General features: G+C 51.4%; 1 protein-coding gene across 1 annotated transcript in view; it reads right to left on the bottom strand.

The window, feature by feature from the left end:
* LOC102170007 (kinesin-like protein KIF6) overlaps positions 1-26,901 on the bottom strand; it is an 87,810-nt gene that overhangs the window by 10,434 nt on the left and 50,475 nt on the right. The window contains exons 3-6 of the mRNA XM_018038661.1: positions 25,235-25,285; positions 12,483-12,567; positions 11,187-11,322; positions 6,405-6,502 (exon numbers count right to left, since the gene is read on the bottom strand). Of these exons, the coding sequence (XP_017894150.1) occupies positions 6,405-6,502; positions 11,187-11,322; positions 12,483-12,567; positions 25,235-25,285 (370 nt within the window). The remainder of the gene's footprint in view (positions 1-6,404; positions 6,503-11,186; positions 11,323-12,482; positions 12,568-25,234; positions 25,286-26,901) is intronic.

Genomic DNA, 26,901 nt, shown 5'->3' with positions numbered 1-26,901 from the left:
CACGCTGGTCTCCCAGCGTTCTCTTCTGAAACATTTCCTCGGCTTTTGCAATATGAATAGGCTGAGAATTTTCCAAATCTTTACATTCTAGTTCCTTTTTGCTTAATAATTCCATCTTCAAATCATTTCTCTCTTCTTCGAGCTCGGCAGTCAGAAAGGGCCAGGGCCTCTCCTGCAACTCTTTGCTTAGAGATCTCCTCAGCTAAACATCTGGTTTTGTCACTTGCAAATTATTCCTTCTACAAAAGGCCAGAACGTGAACGTAGTTCAGTCAAGTTCTTTGCCACTTTAGAACAAGATCACCTTTTCTTCAGTGTTCAGTAGCATGCTCCTCGTTTCTGAGACCTCACCAGAATGGTCTTTACCATCCTTATTTCTAACATTCTCTATATGGTCATTTTTTATTCTTTCAGAAGATGGACGTGTTCTCCTCAGCTCTCCTCTTTCCTATCTTTCTTCCTTCCTATTTTATTTTTTTCTTGGCTGCACTCCGTCTTCATTTGGGTGCTCGGGCTTAGTTGCCGCACAGCATGGGGAATCTTAGTTCCCAGACCAGGGATCGAACCCACATCCCCTGCATTGGAAGACAGATTTTTAACCACTGGACCACCAGCAAAGTCCCTCCTCTTTCCTTTCTGAGCCCTCACCAGAACTGCCTTTAAAAGTCCATTCGTGAGGATCTTAGTGTCTTACAAAACGAGCTTCCAAACTCTTCCAAGCTTCTGCTCATGACTTGCTTCCAAAGCTGCTGCTGTATTTCTAGGTATTTGTTACGGTAACACCCTCCGTCTTGTACTAATTTCTGACTCAGTCAGTTTGGGCTGCTATAGCAAAGTACCATAGACCAAACGGCTTGTAAACAATGGAAATTCATCATTTCTCTTGGCTTTGGGGCTGTGTGTCCGAGGTCAGGTGTTGGCATGGTTGTGTTCTGGTGAGAGCCTTCTTCTGGGTTTCAGACTGCTGACTTCTTGTGCTTTCGTGAGGTAGAAAGAGAGAGAGAGCGAGCTAGTTCTCTGAAACTTTTTCTTTTTAAGATTTTTCTTTTTGATGTGGACCAGTTTAAAAGTCTTTATTGGTTACAATAGTGTTTCTGCTTTATGTTTGGTTTCTGGATCCCAAGGCATTTGGGATCCTAGCTCCCTGACGAGGGGTCGAAGCCATGCAGCCTGCGTTGGAAGGCCAGGTCCTAAGCACCAGACCAGGAGGGAAGTCCCTGGACTCCCCTTACAAGGCATAATCCCATTTTTGAGGGCCTCACCCTCATGACCAAATTACCTCCCAAAGGCCCCATCTCTTAATACCATCTCACTGCGGATTAGCGTGTGATATGAATTTGGCGGGGGCACAAACATTCAGTTCATAATAGATGTTTACTCGTTAATTCTCATTGTCAGAGCATTGCATGTACCGCTGTGGACGCTGAACAAAGGCAACAATGATCACAGCTGTCATTTACAGACACCGGCTACACACAGGTCCTGGGAGGGCGCTCGGCAAACATCACCCCACTTAATCCTCTCGATAGCCTCCTCATCCCCATTATATAGTTGAGAAAAGCTGAGGCTTAGGAAGGTTAAAGAGATTCTAAAAGTTACCCAGCTGGTAAGTGGCAGTATCTGGATTTAATCACAACTCCGTGAAGCTTCAGAACTTGAGCTTTATTTTCATTTTTGGCTGTGCTGGGCCTTCGTTGCTGTGTGTGGGCTTTCTCTAGTTGGGGTGAGCAGGGGCTCCTCTCTGGGTGTGGTACGCAGGCTCATCGCAGTGGCTTCTTTGCTATGGAGCACTCGGCTCCAGGCAGGAGGGCTCGGCCAGCAGTCGAGGTTCCCGGGCTCTAGACTACAGGCTCAGTAGTTGCAGCACACGGGCTTAGTTGCCCTGCAGCACATGGGACCTTCCCGGCCTAGGGATCGAACCAGTGTCTCCTGCATTGGCAGGTAGAGTCCCAGCCACTTGTGCTTTATTAACCAGACTCAACTCTGGCATTCTGAGGACACATGTGAGACACACGGCTTGTTCCTGGCCACGTGAACCATCCTGGATGGCCCTGATTGACCGGCTCTGTGCTCCCTGAGTCAGGAGTCAGAGCCAGCAGCTCCTCAGATGCAGCTCTGCACGTTTAATGGATGCGGGCTCCTTGCCTTGGACCCTGGTTGGGAGACAGTGGAAACCAGCAGCACCCCAAGGAGGTGAAGAGATAAGCTGTCCGGAACGGCAGTGACATGAGAGATCCCCTCCCTTGCTTTATGACGTCCTGCCTAGACCACAGAGTCAGAGCAGAACGAGGCCTGCAGAGTCACCTGGCCATCGCCCTCCTTTTCCCGATGGGGACTCGCAGGATGATTGGCAGTAGGGTTAGAGACAGGGCCTCTGGCTTTGCCCAGCCCACGTCATCAGCCCCAGGCTCTCCATGGGCCCGACAAGCTGCTGTTCCAGCCTTGAGCACTGCTTCCTCCCCAGCTCCAGCCTTCTCCCTTCTCCCGTCTCAGCCAGCGGCAGGTTCTCTTACCCTGGGCCTGCATCTACCGGCTCAGGACTGTGGGTCCTACAAACAGGAAAGGAAACAGAGCCTAGGATTCTTTTTCACCCCCAGCATCTCAGAGACTCTGCACTGAGTCTGAGAGAGCAGGGTGTCTGTGCTGTTTGGCCAGGGCTGGTGCAGGACCAGAGGTGGCCGCAAGGTGGCAGGCTCTGCACGCCTTTCTTTGGAGAACAGAGGCCGGCTTCCAGAGCTCCTTCTGAACAGTATCTGGGTGTAGCCTCAACACGGGAGGGAGAAAGGGCTTTCCATCCTGCAGGTGCTGCGATGACACCAGGCCGAGGTCAGTTTGGAGACTGTAGCAAGTCTTGCAAGATCCAGCCATTGGCACGCAAATGGCTCAGGAACTCAATGGTTTCCCAGATGAGATCCTGGAGAATGCTCACAGGTACCAGCTGCTGAGAGTTGGGGGGTGGGCGCAAGAGAGCGGAGCTGGACCTGGCAGGGCAGAGGGCGTGACCACACCAGAGCAGAGGGGGCATCCAGCATCCTCTGTGGGGGCCCAACCGCCCAGCCTGTTACCTCCAGCAGCTCATGCAGGAGGATGGTGCAGTATGGAAGCCGTAGCTCCAGGATGGGGGTGGGGGGCTGTGGGGTGGGGGTGGGGGGGAACGGGGGTGGGTGGAGGGGAAGGACTCCTCCAGTCCCAAGGCTTCAGGAGCGTCCCAGGATGCCACAGCCTCTGAACCCTCAGGGTCATACCGCAGTGACCTTTGTCCTCTCTCCTGACCCTCCAGCCTTTGACAGTGAATTCATTTCTCACGCAGATGTGCCTTCTTGGAGAGACAGCAGGCCAGCCATCAGAGCTGATTATCTCTTTCTTCATAAGGATTAATTAGTATTATTAATAACGATCAGGCCTCCTGGGTTGCCCATCAGAGTGCTGTGAATTTAGTGTGATTGGTCCCTGGGGAAGGGATGAAGTCAGGCTTCTGTCAGAGCCTGAGCAGCAGAGGACCAGCCCCTGGGCTGCGGAGGGCCCATCGGGAGGAGCGGCCTCTCTGGGGCTCCAGGGAGACCAGCAGCTGGACTCCCGCTCTCCCGCTCCGGCAGCTTTCAACACTGAAAACTGGGACACTCGTCTGTTCGTGGAAGGATAGTGACAGAGGGACCCGGGCACAGCTTATGGATGAGACAAGGGCATCCCAAAGGGGGATGCTGGCTTGCCCGAGGGCCCATAGCTCAGGAGAGCACCCTGGGTGAAAGTTTAAACTGAGGGGACTCCTTGCAGGGAACCCATGGTGAGCTTCGAGATCCAAGGCTCTGAACCTCAAGGTTTAGGATCTATGGTAAGCACACCCAGGGATCACTTTGGGATGGGTGTGTGCATACTCAGTTGCTTCAGCCGTGTCTGACTCCTTGCGACTCCATGGACTGTAGCCTGTCAGGCTCCTCTGTCCCTGGGATTCTCCAGGCAAGAATACTGGAGTGGGTTGCCATGTCCTCCTCCAGGGGATATTCCCCACCCAGGGATCGCACCCGGGTCTCTTACCTCTCCTGCACTGGCAGGTGGGTTCTTTGCCACTGGCGCAACCTGGGAAGCCCTAAACTTGGGATACCCAAGGAATATCCTGGAAGGCCAAGGCCAGATGGGCCATTCTTCTCAGACAAGGCAGAGGCCGGGCGAGGGTTCAAACAGTTTCCCGAGGAGATCCTAGGAGGCTTGTCCAGAGGCCGGGTCGTAGACCCAGTCCAGGGTGGACACTCTTAGAGGAGCTGGCAGTGGATGGACACAGGGACAAGCAATGGCGAGTTGCCTGGGTGGAGGGGGGAGGAGGGGCAGAAGCATCGGGAGGAAGACGAGAAGAGGAGGGAAAAGAGTGTAGGATGGGGGAGGTCAGGGAAGGCGAGAAAGGGAGGGGAGGAAGGGGAAGAAGGGAGGGAAGCAGTGAGCAGGAGGGAGGAGGCAGGGGGCAGTGGGAAGGACAAAGAGCTGCCAACATGGAGCCTGGAGTAGGGCTGAAACTGCAGCTCTTTCCATTGTTGTTTGTTTGGTTTTTGTTTTTGGCCACAGCTCATGTTAATCTCAGAATTCAGAGCATCACAGCAATGAATGATGTTGCCGTTTCTCCATATCCTCGCCGGCATTTGGTGGTATCTGTTTTATACATTTTATTCTAGCCATTCTCACAGGCGTGCAGCGGTATCTGCTTGTTGCTTTAATTGTAATTTGCAATGATCTATGATGCATCCTGTCATACACTTATTTGCCATCTGTATATCTTCTTTGGTGAGTGGCTGTTCAGATCTTTTGCTGACATATATATATATATATATAAATGTCATATACATACATATATATATATACACACATATATATATATATCTCAAACATTTTCTCCTAGTCTGTAGTTTATCTTTTCATTCTCTTAACAGTCTTTCATAGAGCAGCACTTTTTCATATTTATAAGGTCAAACTTCTCAATATTTTTTTCTGTTGTGGGATCTAAACTGCCTTTTAAAACACCAGGGTAACCAAAGAAGACACACCTTGCTGGCTATTAGCCTGGGGCTTAAGAACTCACAGTGGCCCAGGTTTCCTAAAGCTGGAATACAAGCCGAAGTGCTGGCCCTGAGGACCAGCTTAGGGGGTGTGAAGTCCAGATAAAATGTCAGCGAGGTGGTGGACGGCTCACTGGTTGGCTGCTTTAAGAACAGGTTTAAATTTTTAAAAAATTAAAAAAAAAATTTTTTTGGCCACACCACTCAGCATGTGGTATCTTAGTTCCCTAAACATGGGGTATTGAACCCATACCTCCTAAAGTATAGCAGCCTGGTGTCTTAACCACTGGAGCAGAGAAAGTGTAGGTTTAGATTTAAAGAGAAGTTGCAAAGCTAGTACAGAGTTCCCATGTACCCCACTTCCCATTTCCCTTATTGTATAATCTCACATTCAAGTGAGGCACATTTGTTGCAATGCTGATACATTGTTATTAACTACAGTCCTCTTGTTATTTGGATTTTCTGAATTGTTCTTATCCAGTTCCCAGCCAGGACAGCACATTCCATCTGGCCATCACATCTCCTCGGGCTCCTCTTGTCTGTGACGGTTTCTCAGAATTTTCTTGCCTTTGATGCCCTTGGGCAGGTATTTTGTTGAATGCCCCTCAACAGGGACTTGTCTGACCTTTTCCTCATGATTCAATGGGCATTATGGGTTTTTGAAAAGAAGACCAGGAGGCAAAGTGCCATTCTCTTCACAGCACTGAGGACACTGTCTGGCAACCCCATTCCTACCCCCTTTAAAAAGCTCTATTTCACATTCTAGCGTGAGAGCTTGGCTCCCGTTCAGACCCAGTCAAGGATCGGGCCCTGGTGGCAGAGGTTGAGGCCCAGCTCTTGCTGGCCTGGCCACAACGCTAGCCAGCCTGTCTGAGGGATGGAGCCTGCACGAGGCAGGTGTCATCTCCACCAGCTGCTTTGCACCCCCTCCTGAGCCTGGGCAAGGGCACAGTCATCTGCCAGAGCTCCCTGGGTCCTGGCAGGCCGACTCCCCGCTGCCTTCCACCAACATCCCCCCCAGGTCACCCCTCCTTCTCCCCTCTGCCAATTGTTCCTTCCTAACCCAGGGCGGGGGGTGGGGGGGCGGGGACTGTGTCCACAGTCTGGCCAAGTTGCTCTTCTTGTCACTGTGGCAGCAGGTGCCCTGGCTGTCAGAGCCAGAGGGACAGGGCTGGGGGTGGGGAGGTTCTCCCACAAGCCTTGGTGAGAGCCACTGGCTTGAGTATCTCCAACTAATTTAACAGTACAAGTCACTCGTTTTCCTGGGTCACGCAGCCTACAGAGAGACTTTTAGAGCAGTAAGACTGGGTTGGGCAAGAGAAATAGGGCATCCCAAACTATTTCAGGGTTCTCCCCTTACCTTTTGTTAGAGAGAAGCTGGGACCTTTCGTGCTGGGCTTCTGACATCTGGGGAAAGGGTGTCACGTGATTCGATGGAGTCACTGCTGGGGAGTTTACCTGCTGGTCCGGGAGAAAGTTGCGCAGTGTAAGTGTGAATCTAATGACATGGGAAACTGTCTTTGATGTATTTCTCAAGGGGAAAGAACTAGCTATAAAGGTTGGAATATACAACATGTATGGGGAAAAAGATAGATCTAGGTGTGGGCATGGAGCATGCTGATGGGCATGGAAACATGCTCTCTGGATAGCAGGCTAAGGGGTGATGTTGGATTCATTCTGTGTGCTTTTCTCTGTTTTCTGAGTTTTCCAAATTGAGCCTGCATAACTTTTTTAAAAATACAATTTAAAAAAGTTATTTATTTTTGGCTGTGCTGGTTCTTCTTTACTGCCAGGGCCTTTTCTCCAGCTGCGGGGTGCAGGCTTCTCACTGCGCTGGCCTCTCTTGTTGTGGAGCACAGGCTCTGTCTGGGGCACGAGGGCTTTGAGAGCTGTGGCTTCCGGGCTCTGGAGCACACAGCCTGTGTTACTTCCCGAAGCTAAGAAAAGATGTGTCTACAATGTGATCTGACAGTGCTCCAGAAGTCCTTTCAGCTTTGCCTTCCCTTGTCACAAAGAGATGCAAGAAGAGATAAGAAAGCCTTCTTCAGCGATCAATGCAAAGAAATAGAGGAAAACAACAGAATGGGAAAAACTAGAGATCTCTTCAAGAAAATCAGAGATACCAAGGGAACATTTCATGCAAAGATGGGCTCGATAAAGGACAGAAATGGTGTGGACCTAACAGAAGCAGAAGATATTAAGAAGAGGTGGCAAGAATACACAGAAGAACTGTGCAAAAAGGATCTTCATGACCTGGATAATCACGATGGTGTGATCACTCATCTAGAGCCAGACATCCTGGAATGTGAAGTCAAGTGGGCCTTAGAAAGCATCACTATGAACAAAGCTAGTGGAGGTGATGGAATTCCAGTAGAGCTATTTCAAATCCTGAAAGATGATGCTGTGAAAGTGCTGCACTCAATATGCCAGCAAATTTGGAAAACTCAGCAGTGGCCACAGGACTGGAAAAGGTCAGTTTTCATTCCAATCCCAAAGAAAGGCAATGCCAAAGAATGCTCAAACTACCACACAATTGCACTCATCTCATAGGCTAGTAAAGTAATGCTCAAAATTCTCCAAGCCAGACTTCAGCAATGCGTGAACCATGAACTTCCTGATGTTCAAGCTGGTTTTAGAAAAGGCAGAGGAACCAGAGATCAAATTGCCAACATCTGCTGGGTCATGGAAAAAGCAAGAGAATTCCAGAAAAACATCTATTTCTGCTTTATTGACTATGCCAAAGCCTTTGACTGTGTGGATCACAATAAACTGTGGAAAATTCTGAAAGAGATGGGAATACCAGACCACCTAACCTGCCTCTTGAGAAATCTGTATGTAGGCCAGGAAGCAACAGTTAGAACTGGACATGGAACAACACACTGGTTCCAAATAGGAAAAGAAGTATGTCAAGGCTGTATATTGTCACCCTGCTTATTTAACTTCTATGCAGAGTACATCATGAGAAACGCTGGACTGGAAGAAACACAAGCTGGAATCAAGATTGCCGGGAGAAATATCAATAACCTCATATATGCAGATGACACCACCCTTATGGCAGAAAGTGAAGAGGAACTAAAAAGCCTCTTGATGAAAGTGAAAGAGGAGAGTGAAAAAGTTGGCTTAAAGCTCAACATTCAGAAAACGAAGATCATGGCATCCGGTCCCATCACTTCATGGCAAATAGATGGGGAAACAGTTTCAGACTTTATTTTTTTGGGCTCCAAAATCACTGCAGATGGTGATTGCAGCCATGAAATTAAAAGATGCTTACTCCTTGGAGGAAAAGTTATGACCAACCTAGATAGCATATTCAAAAGCAGAGACATTACTTTGCCGACTAAGGTCCGTCTAGTCAAGGCTATGGTTTTTCCAGTGGTCATGTATGGATGTGAGAGTTAGAATGTGAAGAAGGCTGAGCGCCGAGAATTGATGCTTTTGAACTGTGGTGTTGGAGAAGACTCTTGAGAGTCCCCTGGACTGCAAGGAGATCCAACCAGTCCATTCTAAAGGAGATCAACCTGGGGATTTCTTTGGAAGGAATGATGCTAAAGCTGAAACTCAATACTTTGGCCACCTCATGCGAAGAGTTGACTCGTTGGAGAAGACTTTGATGCTGGGAGGGATTGGAGGCAGGAGGAGAAGGGGACGACCGAGGATGAGATGGCTGGATGGCATCACTGACTCGATGGACGCCACTCTGAGTGAACTCCGGGAGTTGGTGATGGACAGGGAGGCCTGGCGTGCTGTGATTCATGGGGTCGCAAAGAGTTGGACACGACTGAGCGACTGAACTGAACTGAATTGAACTGAGAGTCAGGGGTGACGCGTTCAGCACTGTATGTGGCGGCAGCTGGGCCAGGGTCCTAGAGACCTTGTATGTCTCCACACAGGTCTCCGGAGCAGCAATTAAACCTCAGCTGACCCGAGTCTTAGCAGAACGCCCCCTGCCCCCCCCCCCCCACCGATTCTCCCAGAACAGGAGGGCGTGGGAGGCTGGTGAGCAGCTGCTGCCAGGCCACTTCCCCTGTGCCAAGCCGTCTCGCTCAGAGACCGTCGAGGGGCAGCTTCTCATCACCTCCCACATTCTGATGATGCTTACGGCTTCCTGCCCATCCTACTCAGGCTTCTTCCTCAGGCTATGAAAAGGTGTCGTGGCTGCATGGAGCTGACTCCCCAGCTACACGAGACCCATTGCCCCTGCTGTGGTCACCTGGTCCCTTCTGCTTCTGGGACCTCCTGCAGGGTGGAAGGCCCCTGCAGGGACACCGTGGCTAGCGTGGCTTTCACTGACCACGTGAGTAATAAACGGTCTGAAGCCACCAGCCTCGACGGGACTCTTCCTGGGTCACACAGAATGACCTACACAACTGTCCCGCGGCCAGATGCCCGTGGGCACCAGCAGGGGCTAACGGCCTCACCCACTGATGCCCTCACGAGGGAGGCTTCCTAACTAGAGAACAGACAGAACCCAAGGGGTACTGTGAGTGTGACCAGGAAACAGGGACGTTTTTATCCTTCCTAACTTCCACCTGAAATTTAACATTTCTTTCAGTGATTAAATGTCGACAACAAACCGCAGTAGTATGGATGGTACCAGTGACTCTGTAACCAGCAGAGATTACGGTTATTTTCAGATCACATTACAGTTGGTGCAGAAGTCTTGAAATATCTGCGTTCTACTTTGAAATTTTGGTAAGTATGGAACACTCCCCCAGATCTTACTAATTTGTGCATTTATAAAACACTATACATATTGTTATACCATAACTTTGCTGTTAAAATATTGCAATAACTGTACTTCCGTCTCATTGGTTTTATTTGTCATTGTGTGTATTTAATTTTATCCAAATAGGCTTCTGCACTGTCTGGTCACAGGTGGCAGTAACATACAGGTTATGGCTTGGTTGTGTCTTTGGGAAAATATCTTCCGCGCCTCTCAGCTTCCTCATCCTTAAAATGAAGTGAGCAGCCTGTGAGATGACCTTGAAGGGTTCTACCAGCCCTTCAAGAGGTAGGGTTATTTGTCTGTCATCTCCTTTGTTCCACACACCTGAAGGGAGGTCACATGGGGGCGGTTGGAACTGGGGGTTTATACTAACATTTCTTAACAGGTTATTCTAGCCTTTATGATATCACAGAGTACTTCTAGGAATTTGTCTAGGAAATATGCAAAAACATTTCTTCAAATACGTTTCCAGGGAACCAGTCCCCAAACAACCTCAACATTAAACGACAGGAGATTAAATATATTAAAACAGATCCATATGCTTGAACAGCGAGGGCCTTGGAATGATGTCCTGGAATAATAACATGGAAGAGGTGGCAGGCTGGACAACTAGGTAGAAACAAAGGCATCTGTAATACTCCGAGACTAATATGGGCATTTCCCTGGTGGTCCAGTGGTTAAGAATCCGCCTTGCAGTACAGGGTACACGGGTTCAATCCCTGGCCGGGGAACTAAGATCCCACGTGCCGTGGAGAAACTAAACCCACGCGCTATTGCTACTGAACCTGTGCAGCACAACTAGAGAGTCCGTGCGCAGCAGCCAAGACCCCTCGGGTTGCAATTAAGACCCGGCACAGCCAAATAAAGACATTCATATTTAAAAAGAAGGAAGATTTCTTTCTTAAAAAAAGACTAATATGATTCTATTTTTATAAAAGCATGTGGATGTATATGCATAAAAATATTAAATAATATAAGCCAACATGTTATATCGATTATCCTTAAGTGGTGGGATTATGGTAATTTTACCTTGCGTCTATGTCTATAACATATATAAAATATATATATTATAACTGTATTAAAGAACAATCAAGTGTTGTCACTCCATCACAGGAAGCAACGGTGGCAAATCCCCCGGCTTTTGGGGAGCTGTGCACACCCGCACCCCACCCCCACCTTTCCCTGGGTCAGTGAGACCCGGACCACTCACGTTCCTTGTTACTACTGAGCACTCACTTCAGGAGGCAGGGGCTGAGAGTGCGTTTGGTGTGGGTCAAGGCCCCTCATTCTTTTCCCTCTGCACGCCACCCCCCAGGGGAGGGCTGCATGTTCAGCCCCTCCCTGGCTGCCTGCCAGTCCCCAGGCTGCAAGAGGAGGGTGGACTCTGGGGCAGTGAGGGGGCACAGCGGCCAGTACCTGCAGGCTGGTTGCCTCCTTGGCCCACCAGGCTTCAAACTCTTTCTGCAGCTTCACCTTCGCTTTGTCCATGAGCAGCTGCAAATGCTCTATCTCCACCTTCAGGGCCTTCAGGCGCGCGAACATCGTTTTATATCTACAGTGGAATCAGAGAAGGGGGAGGGAGGGAGGGTTTGAGACCAGGGCGAGCCTCAGAAGCCCGGCAGAATGGCCGTGGTGCCTGAGGCCAGCGCACTGTGCTGGTGTGTGAGCCCAGAGCCGGGCATTTCTGTCCAGAGGGCCATGGGCTCCCCTAGAAGGCTGGCTATCATTACTGGGCACTGAGGGGCAGGCGTTGCCATAGCCACTTGCTGTCTACAGACTCATTCAATCCTCTTCACCACCTTAGGACGAAGGTGCTATTATAACCATCTCCCCTTCACGGGTCTGGAACCTGAAACATGGAGAGGTTAAGGAACTTGGTCCTTAGCACAGAGCTAATAAACACAGGGGCCAGGGTTTGAACCCAGGTCATCCGGGGATAAGGGTAGGGTGAGAGGGTCCACTTGGGGTACATGCCTAGCCAGCTCAGGGGTAGGTGGCTTGGGTAGCAATGACATCATTGCCCCCTGTGAGCAAGAAAAGTTTCTTGTTTGGTTTCCCTCAAGCAAATCTCTCCAGGGCAGAGAAGATAGCCAACCTCTCTGCTGAATGCCTAAATGAAGAAATGAACCGAGATGCTTGATCAGTAAGGACCACAGGACTGTTTATGCTTGAGGCTCCCCGCTCTGCAGGTTAAATCATTCTGGGGCCCTCAGTGGCTGCAGGAGGGTCTGATGTTCTCCGTCACCCTGCAGGTACCGAGGCTCAGGAGAGGAGTGAGGCTGAGGCCCTCTATGGTCATACTCCCGGGCTCCCCTAGAGGGCAGCAGCAGACAAGACTAGCTGCTTCCGGGGCTGCAGCCCGGGCCCCAGGCTGCAGAGGCTGCATGGCGCAGATGGCGAACAGCTCTCCCTGCCCGAGTCAGGGATCCTGGCTCTGGAGCCTGGCTGGGTCTTCTATTCCCCACTCCAGCCTCACCCTGCCACGGCTGGCTTCCTGCACCTCACGACTGCCTGCTGAAAGGTGGCGCCTCCTCCAGCTAATTTAAGACCCACTTCTCAGAGGAGCTGCAGGGCTGGGTCGGCAGGGTAGGGGGTGGTGGCCCCCTGCCCTGCCCCACAGCTCCAGGTGGTCCTGAGGGTCCTCTAGGGGTAGGGGTGGTGGTGGGGGTGGGGGGCAGGGATCAAGGTGTGTGCGGCGAAAGGAAAGGGCACCTTCTCTTCTCTTCCTCCAGCTGTGATCGCAGCTTCTCTTCCAGCTGGTCTGGCATCGAGGGCACAGGGGTGTTTTCTGAGATACCTGGAGAAGGGAGATGCTGATAGCTCACTCCAGCGAGGAAGAAAGGGTAAGTGTGATGTTTAGAGCAGATGATAGAGTCATCGTGCCTCCCAAGGTGAGAGGAGACCCTGTGAGTCCCCGTAGGGTCTCTGGATGGGAGCCTGCTTCACCCACCTCCTCTGGGTGGCAGCCTCTGCTCGGCCGAAAGGCCCCCGAGGAGGCTTCCGTGATCATGCTTTGGACATAAATCCACAGTCCAAAGCCTGTCACTGGAAGGCAGTTCTTCCTTATGTCACCATCAGTCCTTTCCCCATGGGCTTCCCTCATTCCTTCTTGGGTCATCAGTGAAGACGCAAAAGAGCATTCCCCCCTCTTTTGATACAGAGCCCTTTGTAAACAATGAAGGCATCACTAAAATGGCTCACGTCTCACTTTGCACCACCTAAGGTGCCGAATTCTCCAGCCTTAAACCATGTGCCCCACTTTTGACTTCCCCCTAAAACACTGCTTCTAAGCCTGATTAACCCAACGTGCACCTGGGGCTGAGACCCATGCTCAGATGCCCTGTCCTGTGGGCAGCATGACAGGACCTGTGAAAGTCCTAGGTGAGGGCTGCTACCCAGATGTGCCAGCTGCTGCTTCTGGTTGCCAGATTGCCCACTCTGGGTGCCACGGGCTTGTCTGGAGCCTGTCTTTCCATAGCCTGGTTGTTGGGATCTGTTTATCCTCCCAGGAGGCTTTTGGTGGTTGTACGGCATGTCTCACTCAGAAGGCATCTTAGAAGTCACGCAGCCCCACTTTCTGCTCCTTGGAGGGGACACTCTACCATGGGCCAGGTACTTAATGGACATGATCAGACAATTGCTCCCATTTTACAGATAAGGGCATGGAGGTTCAAAGAGGTCAACCTGCCCAAGGCCACACAGCTAACCAGAGCAGCTTGGATCTAAATCCAGGTTTGTTTAGTTGCAAAGGCTTTGGAATCAGAAATTGCTTCGATGACGTTTTTGAGGATGGTCAACTGCTTTCTGCCACAGTATTGCCAGGCATTGGGCTCACTGCTTTGCATGAGAGCACAATTCATTGAGGGCAGCTCTGTTTCCTCTTAATTGGAGCTGAGACCTGCCGCACTAACTTCTTCTTTTCACCTCAACTTTGGACCTTTGGAGCATCACAGTACGTCCTCCTTAATCTGAAGATTCTTTAAATATTTTAACAGCAACCACCACAACAAACTGTCACGTCTGTCTGGAGCTTTATTCTCAGGCTGACTCTGCCCAAGTCCCTCATCTTAGGGCTCAGTGACATGGTGACCTTCTAACTGATCGTAAGTATGGAGTCTGCATCTGGACATCATATTCCAGACAGGTCCAGGAGAGGCAGGGTAGAGGACAGTTTTCCTAGCTTTGAAAAATTCATGTTCAATATCTCTATGGGAGGTGAATTACAAGCAATGATCATTACTGAGTGTCTCCTATATTCCAGATCCTACCAAGTCCTACTAGGCACCGGGCTAGATGCTCTATTCACCTGATTGCTAATTCTCAAAATAACCGAGCAGGAGAGGCATTACCAGCTCATTTAAGTTAAGAGTCTGAGGCTCAGGGAGATCAGTAACTAACTCTAAGTCACTCAGCTAACAAGTGGTAGAGCTGGGATTTGAACCCAGTTTCTCTGGTTCTAAAGCGCTAAATGCTTAATACCAGGCAACACCCAGCACTGCTTTTGTGTTTCAGCAGTGTGGACCTTGTCATGATCATGGCAGCTCGTCACTGTCTTCTATTAATCTTGTAGTTGGTTGACACACGTTCCTATTTTTATGAGCGGTTGTCAAAATGCATTCTGTTTCACTGCGACTGTCCTTTGGATCCCAAATGCAACATTTCCCATTTATCAGGGGTTTAGCCTGCTGAGGGATCCTCATTCTGGCATGCCTCTATTCTTCTCCTTTTGGTTGCTTTTTATGTTGCTATCTAACTCACCGACAAATACGCTAAGCGGATTGGGATTCTTTTCTTTATCTGCCAGGCACCTGTTTCTCTCTCCCTTGTTTCAAGGGTCACCTGTCACTTGTTAACTGGCTGAGCAAGCGTCTCACTCCATAGACACCATAGACCTCCCAGCGGAAGTCTGTGCTGTCCCCCAAGCCGGTGCATCTTAGTGGCCCTAATGATCCAGACCGCCCATCCTAGTCACCGTGGGTCCCCCAGACCCAGGTAGCGCAAGTCCCCGGGGACAGGGACTGGCCCCTCTGCTTTTCGTTCAGACTCCATGTCCAAGGTGCCCTCAGCGCCCACAGTGCTCATGGGCCCTGTCCTCTCCGGGGAAAGTCAGGCAGTACCTCAACGCCAAGCTGATAACTATGGGACTTGAAATGTGAATATTTCCTTTCCTAACAGTTTCAGCAATGGGCACATGTATCTCTGAGTCTGTTTAAAAAAAAAGCTGTGACTCTTCTGTTTCCTTTTAACACTTTTCAACCCAGACCAAGGAACTCCTTGAGGGACGCAGTGAAGACCCTGCTCTGGGGGAAGTGAAAGTGTGAAAGTGAAAGCCACTAGGTTGCGTCTGACTCTTTGTGACCCCGTGGACTATACAGTCCATGGAATTCTCTAGGCCAGAATGCTGGAGTGGGTGGCCTTTTCCTTCTCCAGGGGGATCTTCCCAACCCAGGGGTTGAACCCAGGTCTCCCTCACTGCAGGTGGATTCTTCACCAGCTGAGCCACCTGAGGCCAGATCATGCTGGACCTCAAAGGGCCAGATGGGGACGTTGGCTTTGTGAGAACTGAGAGGTTGGGGGCTGCTGAGGAGAGGCAATGGCGTGATCTGTTCCTTTGATGGCCAAGCCAAGCAGTTGATTTGCCGGTTAAGACAAAACTGCTGCGAACAGAATAGTTAATGTGAGGTGGCGCCAGGGTGGTGAAAGGATCTGGGAAAGAAACCTGGGACTCGGGGACTAGGGCAGCCGGAATGAGGGCACAGTGTACCCCCAAGACACAAGCCATCCGTGTTTCCATGGCAACCAAAGGGGCCTCTCTGCCAAAGTGATGTTTGCTGAGTGAAATGCATTGTAACCCCACGAGGAGACGGCCCCTGGCTACTTCTGCTGCTTCCTGAGGCTTGGCTTATCAGCAGTCTTTCAAGAGAAAGAAGGGCTGGGAGCTCAATGGGAACCAGACAAAGCGGCTGAGCAGGAACAGAGGCAGAAGGAGCAAGTAAAGGGCAGTTGGGCTTCATGGGTCTCCATGCCCACTGGGCCTGCGGCCAGCGACAGGGCCTCTGGTCACCTGACAGTCACCTCCTTTCAAGCGCAGGCCCCTGGCTGGGATGGGAGCACAGGAGGTCACAGCCCTGGGGGGCCCAGGAGGTCGCACTGTGGGTAGCCGGCCCCCAAAGGACACACGATCGAAGAAGGAGGGCTTAATTCCAGCGGCCGTGGGTCTGAATGTTACATAGGGAGGAAGCCCCCGAGCCTCACAGAGTAACCAGAACTTCAAGCGGGGCCTGCACGGTCCCGGGGTGACCCTTCCTCTGATGAGTCAGGTGTTCGGGAATCAGCAGCATAAGACAAGAGCAGCACTGGGGGGGAAGGCCAGCCTCCTGTGCGTCTGCTCACACCTGGCGTGATTTTGGGGGCACTGGAAAGATCACCTCCCTGCACCCTACACACCCACCCCCCCCACCCCCCCCACACCACAACTCTCCTACAGTCAGTCCATGTCTGAAATGTGTGAGTCTCATTTCTTTTGTTCATGGGCGCTTTACCTGGCGTGAACCTGGGGATCACCTAAGGAGCCTGTGAAAGCAAGAGACCGCTGGGCCCAACCCCAGACACACGGCGTTAGGATTTGACGGCGGATGCCCCTGTGATTCGACGCTCACCCTTCATTAAGAAACTGCTCAAGGGACTTCTCTGGCAGGCCAGTGGTTAAGATTTCACCTTCCAATGCAGGGCGTGCGGGTTCAACCCCTCCTTAGGGAGCTAAGACCCCACATGCCTTGTGGCCAAAAAACCAAAAACATAAAACAGAAACAGCATTGTAACAAATTCAATAAAGACTTTAAAAACAGTCCACATCAGAAGAGTCTTAAAAAAAAAAGAAACCGCTCAAGGCTCTATATCCAGTTTCAAGGCAAGTACTTCATGTGGGAGTCACCGAGGATGCCAGACCTGCAGGGGGTTCAGGTAAGATGCTCTATGGGGGGCTGAATAGCAAGTTTCCCCCCACCCACCTTCCAGATCTCTGGAAGCCACTGTGGGGCGAAAGGACTCAGGGCTTTGCAGCAAGAAGTCACAGTCTCTGTGGGGCTGGAGCCGCCTGCACTTGGCCCTTGCTGGTGGAGGATAAAATCTGAACACATGGCTCCCTGTGGCTCTTCTATAGTAGCTCCCATAACAGACCGGGAAACTGAGTTCTGACATGGGTAGAGACCTTCCCTGGGTTCACACCACTGGTAAAAGGAGCCGGAGTCAGGACCCTGCTCTGCCTGACTTAAAAGCTGGTGCTTCTTCCTCTGCAAGTGACCTGCACAGTGAAGGCTGCCACAGGGCAGATCACTGAAGTCTGTATTGACTCGCCCTTGCTATTTGCAAGTGATGCTCTCTTGTGCGAATGCCTTTCTGATGTGGGGCTCGGGGGCTGAGAGAAAGCCTCAGTCTCTCCCCTGTGTGCTGGCCTGTATGGACTGTCCTTTCCTAACCAAACCCACCGCCTGCACCCTGATCCCACTAGGCATTTGCAGCTCACCCGCTGGGTGTGAGGAAAGGTCTCATCCACATTACCCACTGAGTAATTACCCACTGGGGTGCCTGAGGTCGGCCCCCAGAACACTCCGAGCCAGCCTGCTTATCTCCTTAACTGTCTGCCAGGAGTCTCAAGGAAGGCAGGGTTGACTTTTCCAGCCAGGTACAACCAAGAGTCCCTTGGACTGCAAGGAGATCCAACCAGTCCATCCTAAAGGAAATCAGTCCTGAACATTCATTGGAAGGACTGATGCTGAAGCTGACACTCCAGTACTTTGGCCACCCGATGCAAAGAGCTGACTCATTTGAAAAGACCCTGATGCTGGGAAAGATTGAAGGCGGGAAGAGAAGGGGACGACAGAGGATGAGATGGTTGGATGGCATCACTGACTTGATGGACATGAGTCTGAGTAAGCTCCCGGAGCTGGTGATGGAGAGGGAGGCCTGGCATGCTGCAGTCCATGGGGTCGCAAAGAGCTGGACATGACTAGTGACTGAACTGAACTGAACCACTGAAAGGGGCCCTGTGGGCTCCAGGGAGCAAGGCCAGGGCCCTGTGTGGAGGAGGCTGTGGATTACGTGGCTATCCAGTGGCAGACGAGACATCAGAGCCACGGAAGCATTCTGGCGGGTGGCCTCAGCTACCTGACTCAGGGTCTGCTTCCCAAATACCCACTCTGGGCCTCCTTGGGCTAGACTGTCTCGCAGAACCCAGGTCGCCCAGCCCCATCCCCTTCCAGAAGTCAGCGTGTCTATTCTCCTGAAGATAGATGATGTCAGTAGGCTCAATGACCACGAGGGTCAGCAGCTCAGAGGCAAAGACTCTGGCTTCCCCATCAGATCATTTCCTGTTTAATGGCTCAAGTGAATCACCAACTGGAGTGATCCCAGGCACCCCCATCTGTCTTGGTGCTGGTTTTGCTAACGCCATTGCTGCCCGTGGCTGGCTCAGACTCAGGGGTGTGATGAATACCCTGCAGACCCAGGGCTGTGGCAGATCATTTCTCTGGCCCCAACTCATCACCGACATCTTCCCCACAGGGAGAATGGGGAGATTTCCAAGAGCACAGATGGCCATAGTGAAAGGGAAAGTGTCAGTCACTCAGTCATGTCTGACTCTTTGAAACCCCAGGGACTGTAGCCTGTCAGGCTCCTCTGTCCATGGGATTCTCCAGGCCAGGAAACTGGAGTGGGTTGCCATTCCCTTCATATGGTCAATAGTACAATCAAGATCCTTCCTCGCCTGTTTGAAGCACGGACCCTGCTCCATGCTTGAAGGCCAGCCACATCCCTTCCTGCCTGAGTCACCCCCTCTGCGTCCACTTTGGGCCTCTCTGCCACAATCAGGCCGCTGGGATGGGGGCTTCTCTCCTTCCATATTGCTCCCCTCACTGCGTCCCTGGAGGAGGATGCGGCCTGCACTGAGGGTCAGTGTGGACTGGCAAGCAGTACAGGGGGCCCAGAAGCACCCTGTGTTCGCAGGAAGGTGTGTCTGCTCTCCTCACTCACTTCCCGACCACAGTCGCCTCTGATCAAACTGGAGCTCTCTCCTTCTTCTGTCTCTCCACAGTCCTTCCTGCTGGGACCCCAGCTGTACCTCCACTTTCTCCTGAGCATTCTCTGGTTGCACCACCCAGAGCCTGGCACCATGACCCTCTTTCTGAGGCTCCTGGCAGCCCCCACTCTGCCTGGGGCAAGTCTGTGCAGAGCCTGCTCCTTCTTCATCCAGTTCACGGAGGCTGCCTCACTCTTCAGAAGTGCCCACAATTCTGAACTCAGGGTTTCTCTCCGGGCCTGAGTCCCTTGGCAATTCTACTCACTGTCACTTCAGCCTCACTGACCACGTGCCTCAATCTGGGTGGCTTTTCAGAGAGACATTAGCAGGAAGCTTGGCATCCCTACCACACTGGACCCAGCATCTCCTGCATTGGCAGGTGGATTCTTTACCACTGAGCCATCAGGGAAGCCCAACACCAGTATTTTCAAAGCACCACTTAGAGCTTCTTCTTGGTTATTTGGAACACACAGCACCCATCATTTGCATCTGAGCACAGACAACCCTGGTTTCCCCAAATTCATCATCGGTTTCTTTGGGGGACATGGGAGGGTCTGAAGCAGCTCCACTACACTGGCAATAGAGTAGGAACTCCCAAACACCGAGGCCTTTCCTGGCGGAGACTGGCCAAGCACAAGGACAGATGGAGTAGATGGCCATGATACATTTTAATCCAGCACATGAGGTTGAGGGGTTAGAATTTTGTCTTCTGTGTTTGATTGCTACCAATGGAATGTGTCCTCCCCTCCCCCTGCTCCAAATTCACATGCTGAAATCGAAGCCCTAACTTGATGATATCTGCAGGTGGGGCCTTCAGGAGGTAATTTGGTCATGAGGGTGGGGCCCTCATGAATGAGATTAGTGCCTTTCTAAGAAGAGACCAGAGATCTAGCTTGATCTTTCCACTATGCGAGGACTCAACGAGAAGCGAGCAGTCTGTACCCAGGAGAGGGCCCTCACCAGAACCTGACCATGATCTCTGGCTTCCAGCCTCCACAACTGTGAGGGAGGAAGGTTGTTGAAAGCTACGGAACTTTTTTTTTTTTTTTTTCAAACAAAGGCTTAGTGGTAAGAAGAGAAATAGAGGTTGTTTTGGTTGATTCAGGTGAAAATCTGGGGGTGCTGCCATTTGTACCCTGGGTTCTCTCACCCTTTTGGGGTCCCACAGGGTCCATTCTGAAAACCAGTGGGCTGCTTGATCCAGGAGGGTCCCTGCAGTTGTCTCCATTAGGGGTTCCTCTCCGTACTCTGGAATTGCTGGTCTGGATCATACTAGGTGCTCAGCCAAATCTGCTGAATAAATTGATGACGGTCTGGCTTTTTGTTTGCTCTCAAATTTGTGGTTCCCAGGCTCAGAATTCCAAAAGAGTATTTCAAGACTCAGTCTTAAACAATTTTCTGCCGACTGGCAGAAGGTGGCAATGGCAGTGGCCTGTGTGTGGAGCACGGCAGGGGTGCCACAAGAGGCCACTGCAGGGATTCTGCTTGGGGGAAAGAAATTCCTCAGAGCACTCAGAGCTGGAACAGGGAGGAGCCGTCAGAGTCAGGGCCCCTCCCGGCCCTCCTGGAGGCCCTGCTGGGATTCAGTGCTCTCACTGCTGGGTCTTCAGGTCAGGTTAGTGGGTCCTACCTGGTGGTCATTCGAGGACCCACAGGGCACTGCAGCCACCGTGGGCTGTTGTCAGGGGCTGCTTCTGCAGGGTGAGTGGCCAGTGTGGGGCTCCCAGGTGGCCCCAGATCTTGCTGGGCAGCGTCTGCAGCAGGTTTACCCAGAGATGGCAGGAGCACCATCCTCCCCGGGCTGGGCTGCAGGTGTGTGTACCCAGAGGAGGCGCCCAGTGCAGGGGCTGGGCGCAGGCTTGGGTGGCTAGGTGGGCGAGGCGGGGTCCCCAGGGTGGTGCAGACTATTTACTCGTCAGTCAAGTAGCGAATGCGGAGGAACGCGTGCTCCTGCCTGGGGCTGTCTTTTCCTAAAAGGCCTCTCTGACCAAGACTTCCTTGCTCAAAAATGTCCAGTGGCTCAACTGCTGGTGAGCAAAATGCTCAGGTTCAAGGCTCTCAATAAACTGGCCCTCCTCACCATTTTAGCTTTCTTTTCTGGACGATTTCAGATCAGCTCCCCACAGTCATCCTCCCCCCACCTCCTCCACACACAAAACAAACACATGCCACATGCATGAACACACACACTGCAAACACACATACACCCCCCATACACATATACACACACAGACTACACACACACATATCCCCACATACATATACATATATACCACACACACACACACTCTACATTCATACATTTATGTCTCTCTCAGACGCACACCACACACACGCATCCCTCCACATACATATACATACATACCACGCACACTACACACTCCCCCCACATACATACATATACATACACGTCACACTTACACTATATACACACATATCCCACACCCACATATAAATGTATACCCCCCCACACCTTACATTCATACATGTACATATGTATCACACACATACCCACATACATAAACATACATGTTATACATGCATCCTACACTCATACATATACATCTATATCACATACACCACATACACACATATCCCCCACATACATATCACACACACATCCTACATTCATACATATACATCACACACAAACTACACACACACATATCCCCCACATACATATACATATGTACCCCACACACATGCACACACACCCCAGCCCCTCTCCCCACGCTCCTCTCTGAGGTTCTGAGTCCTGCCCATTCTTCTCGGCTCAGCTCAGGCCCATGGCCTTGGTGACATCCCCAGTTCCCGGAGCTCCGAGGACCTGGTGCTCGCTCTCACCTGTCACATTTCACACGCTGCTCGGCAGTGGCATGCGCCTTTTAAATTTTAATCACAGGCACTTGGTAGAGCTCTGATTGTGAGCTGAAGGAGAGCCAGTCCCTGATCAAATACTGCTCAGAAGAGACCCTTGAGAGAGAGGGCACAGCCCTGCGTCCTGGGGCGGCTTCTCCCCGTCCTGTTCCCGCTCCCTGTGGCCATCAGAGGGCTGGGTGCCTGGTGTGTCACCTTGCCGCTCCCAGAGACACCCTCAGCGAGTCACGCATTCCTAATGGGCCTCTTGCTTCTACAGAAGGTCGATGCGAGAACCATCTTGTTGGACAACATTTCGGTAACCTTTGCAAAACTGCAGTCGACGATGTCATTCACTGTCACTCAGAGTCCTTTATAGAAAGGTCCTCACAATAAATTCTGCTTTGTGTTTAGTTCCAGAAGAAATTCTCTTTCTGTAGATAAATTAGCATGCTCCCTGTTGTCAGAAAATGAAAACTATGGAACTCTGGGTGCTCCTCTTTCTGCTCCGTGGCTAGATAAGACAGAGTCGGATTTACTGCCTGCGTGTTGTAATTTGCTCAACTGTGGGGTCCAAAGGCATTTACTCCTTCTACTTCCTTTAAATGGACTTATTTTATGTTCAAATGTTTCATTACACTTCTATAAGATGCGTGAGTCTCAGAGTTATCTGGGGAAGCGTTGACTCTGGCCTGTTTATTGCCTGTGCCAGCTGCTGCAGGGACAGAGATGAATTTGCCTGCACCTAGCTTCCCAGGCGCTCATATTTTCATGTGGAGAATAGATATGGAGATAAATAATTACAGGACAAGGGTGGTGCTCCAGCAGAGGTGCCTGATGCTGGAGGACAAGCAGACTGGGGAGAAGACGGCAGGCGAGGCTTTGTGGGGAAGGCCAACGCTGACTTGGTTTGGGGCTACAGAGGGAAGAGGATAGTCGATGGAACAAAGTGTGTGTGCTGTTGCTTCAGTCCATGTCCGAATCTTTGCGACCCCAGGGACTGTAGCCCATCAGGCTGCTCTGTCCATGGGATTCTCCAGGCAACAATACTGGAGTGGGTTGCCATGCCCTCCTCCAGGGGATCTTCCCAACCCAGGGGTCAAACCCAGGTCTCTAATGTCTTCTGCTTTGGCAGGTGGGTTCTTTACTACTAGCGCCACCTGGGAAGCCCCACGGCACCTCTCACCTCACCATTTAACTTCTGCTTTTCGAGGTTGCCTTTCTGCACATTTTCTTGGGCATATGTCTATTCCCACAAACAGAGACACATTCTTATGCAAAATACATGAGAAAACCTCTCCTGCTCAGACTCACTCATTACCCCTGAACCCCCCCCACCCCCCAAAATCCCAAACCCAACCAACCAACCCCCAGCTACACACTCATGGAAACTTAGGAACATGGATGCCAAAGAAAGAAATGCTACCAAAGGGAATATCAGAAATGGAGTGAAAGCAGAGAGGAGAGGAAGCAGACAAACAGGACAGGGAAGGGACTGCCATACGAACAAACCCACAGGGGTGGAAGGGCGAGAGCGGGCGTAGTCACCTCCTCATCGCTCCACCGAAGCCCGAACTACAGAGCATCAGGAAGCCAAATACAGTGAGGGAGTTGTCTGTGGTCTTACAGAAGCTGTGGGTCCTGGCCCTCAGCCCCTTCGCTAGTCTGAAGGCGAGGGTTAAGGCAAGAAATGGCCCTGCAAGCGACCTGCTGCGTCGAGACTTTCTCTCAAGGGGAAGTTTCTGAACTGGGGTCCCCTGGGACACAGCGCACCGGAGGGTCCACAGACCCGTCAGACAAGCTCCCAAGGCGCCTGGACAGCAGCGCGGCATTTGATCTCAAGATGGCAGCTGGAGATGGTACCACCTCCTCTTTAATTGGGATAGTCGGCTTTTCAGATAAATAGGCATTTCAAATGCTCTTAATGAGACTCAGCCGCAGTGGTTTTCGTTGGAGATTTGCTGATTCCTTCCGGCGAAGCTGGGCCCTGCTGAACCTGACACCGGCCATACTTTGGAAGAAGGCTCCGGAGAGGTGAGCGGAGGAGTAAGGAGGAGCCTGCTGTTGAAGACACGTGGCAGGGTCGGGACTGGGGGGCAGACAGCCTGGAGCACGTCCTGCCCTGAAGGCCACGGAAACGGCTCCCCAGGCCGCAGAGCAAAACTGCCCTGGGAATGGTTTGAGTGGTATTTCCCACATCATTGTTTCGGTTCAACAAGCATGATGCACATGGGAGAAGAGGTGCAGGGGGCAGCCCCGGGGATAACTCCCCATCCAGTGACCTGCACCTCGACACAGCTTCCAGTGGAGGCCCTTGTGCCCCGCCCAAGCCTAGGAGTGAGGACCCCAGGAGCCCTGGCTGCATTTGGAGGAAGGCGCTCTGTTGACCCTGCACAGAATCTCAGCGCCAAGCCCCTGCACAGGCCTCTGGCAAGAGGAGAGCAGGCCCCGAACGTCCGCCTGACCCTTCAGTCCCAGGCCCAACAGGAGAAAGCTTGGGCCTATCTGTGTGGCTTAGGCTTCCTTGTTTTATGTTTCTGATGTAATCGCTAGTTATTTGATATGATCATTGTTATGACCGAAACTGAACAACCAACCTCCCCCTTAATCCAAGTTACTGGAGTCAAATGGATTACCCTCATGATGCTGGAGCTCAGCTCCATAGCCCCCAGAGACCCTGGGTGCAAGGTTTCTCCAGCTATAGGTGATTTCAGACATTCTCAAGGGGAACCCCCCCTGTTTGGGATACAAGAATAGCTTTAATCAAAGCTCTAGAAGGCTTGATCCCCAGCTGGGCGATGAGGACACGGGGGTCCTGCCCAAGAACCCTGCTCCGCCAGCTTTCCAGGGAGCTGAACGCTCTCCCTGGGTGACTTCCTTGGGTTGTGTATCACAAGGGGGCATTTTCAGTGGATGCCCACTGCCTAAAAGGTGCCCAGGGCCTCTCAGAATATCACTCTGTTGATTAAGCGCCTGTGTTATGGGCCCATCATTGCTGTGGGCAGTAAATAGCATGGGGACCAAGGGCGCCCAGGGTGGACTCAGAGACCTGGTTCAAGTCCTAGCGCCAACAGTTGCTGGCCTGCGACCCTGGGCAAGCCACTGAGTCACCTTCATCCAGAAAAGGCACTGGCCTCAGGACTCTTGGGCCCACAAAACAGTGCACAGAGAGAGTCCAGCCACTGGGAGCTGTTTTTACCACCAACGGTCCCTTCTGGGATTAGCTAGTCAAGCTCTGAGTAGGACCCTGAGGAGCTGGGATACAGAAGGTGAGTTCAGGTTGGAATGTGGGGTAGAGAAGGTCAGAGAATGAGGCAGCCGCTCGGAGGCTGGGTGCCAGGTGCTGACCGCCGGAAGCAAGCACACCGGAGGGGGAGCCTGGCGCCAGAGAGGAGGGGCGTCCAGAGGAGGCTTCCCTGACAGCAGTCCTCTCCGCCCCTGACCTTCCAGAGGTCCAGCTAGGCGTGGGTTCCCCAGACCAGCTCAGTCTGTGTTACCTTCACCGTCCGCCTGCAGGCTCCACTCTACCCACCTAGAGCCACCTGCTGCACGTGCCGCTGGGTGATTTCCTCCTTCAGGCGACCTGTCAAAGACACAAAGGAAACCCCTGGTGAGTCCTCAGCGGGCTGGAGGAAGAGGTGGCCTTGGAAGCAGGGGGTGTGTTAAAAACCTTAGGCAGGGTGAGAAGGGCAAAAGTGGGCACAGGGACCTCTCCTCCCTGGAGAATCTGCCACCAGTGCAGGGGTCCTGGCTTCGAACCCTGGTTAGGAAACTAGATCCCACACGCTGCAAATAAGACCTGGCACAGAAAAACAGACAAAGTTTTTAAAAAGGTGGGCACAGCTTCCAAGAAGAGCCCTTCATGCCCTGGATGTCTGGAAGAAGAGGCTGCAGAGACTGGGCCCCTGGCACATCAGTATAAGCACACATGCCACCTTTGGAGTCAGTATCTGTGGGTTCAGTTATCTTAGTCTGTCCCTCATAATCTTTGCTGGGGCTATAGTCTCTTAAATAGTTCTGTGTGTCCATTATTAATGCAGGGGGAGGCAGGATTTGATCTTCTAATACTTTATAGGGCCCCCTTGAAATTCACTTCTTTCTTTTAAGCTATAAAGAAACTGTGTCAAATAAAAAATACTGTGGTTTCAGTTGACGATAACATTCATTTGAACACAACAGTTGGTCATTTGGTAGGAAACACATCTAATACCATATTGCATTAATACAGGTCTGGTGGCTTCCCTGCTGGCTTAGATGGTAAAGAATCCATCTATAATGCAGGAGACCCAGGTTCTTTTTATCCCTGGGTCAGGAAGATCCCCTGGAGGAAATGGCAACCCTCTCCAGTATTCTTGCCTGGAGAATTCCATGGACAGAGGATTCTGGTGGGCTACAGTCCACGGGGCCCCAAAGAGTCGGATACGACGGAGCGACTAACATTTTCACTTTTCACAGTGAGTGGAACAAGGGAGGTGAGAGCATCACTGTTCTCTGCAATGGTCAGAATACAGTTGGTTATTTGTTCTAGAAGCTACTTTTTGTAGAGAACATTCATAAAAGAGAACATATTTAGAAGACGGTAACTGGGCTGGTGAGGGGTCTAAAACCACACCATGTGAGAAATGGCTAAGGTGACTGGAGATGTTTAGACAGGAAAAAAAATATTTGGAGTTCTGGAGACAATGGCTGTCTTTAAAAATCTAAACACTGTTATATGGCCGAGGGAACAGATTTATTTCTGTCCTACTGCCGAGGGTAAAAGTCAAGTTGAACGAAGGCAGATTTGGGGCTCAGTATGGGGAAGAAATGGCTTACGAGGACTGTCTCCATGTGGATTAAGTTGTCTCAAAATGGACTAAACCTCCTGGCAAAGAAGTGGGTCCCCTCCTGAAGGCTCTCAAGCAGAAGCTGGGCAGCTACGGAGAACTGGACGGAGAATTCCTGCCTGGGGAAGGAGCTGGGACGGAATGACCGCCTGGCTTCCCCCATCTCGGAAGCTCCGTGATGCCGTGCTTGAGGCCCGGCTGCAGCGGCCGCCCTGGAGTTTGTTTACGTCCCAGGGCTCCACACACTTGTTAGCATGTCAGTGCTGTCTGTACTGCTTATCCCATTTGGGATACGAGACCAGGTCACTGGGGGATTCCGAGAGAGCCTGGGAACTTCACCGCCTCCTCTCCTCATATGAAGTACATTCTGTGT

This window comes from Capra hircus, chromosome 23, assembly GCF_001704415.2.
Source record: "Capra hircus breed San Clemente chromosome 23, ASM170441v1, whole genome shotgun sequence".
In the NCBI taxonomy this organism is placed as follows: Eukaryota; Metazoa; Chordata; class Mammalia; order Artiodactyla; family Bovidae; genus Capra; species Capra hircus.
This window is presented reverse-complemented; position numbering and strand designations above follow the sequence as displayed.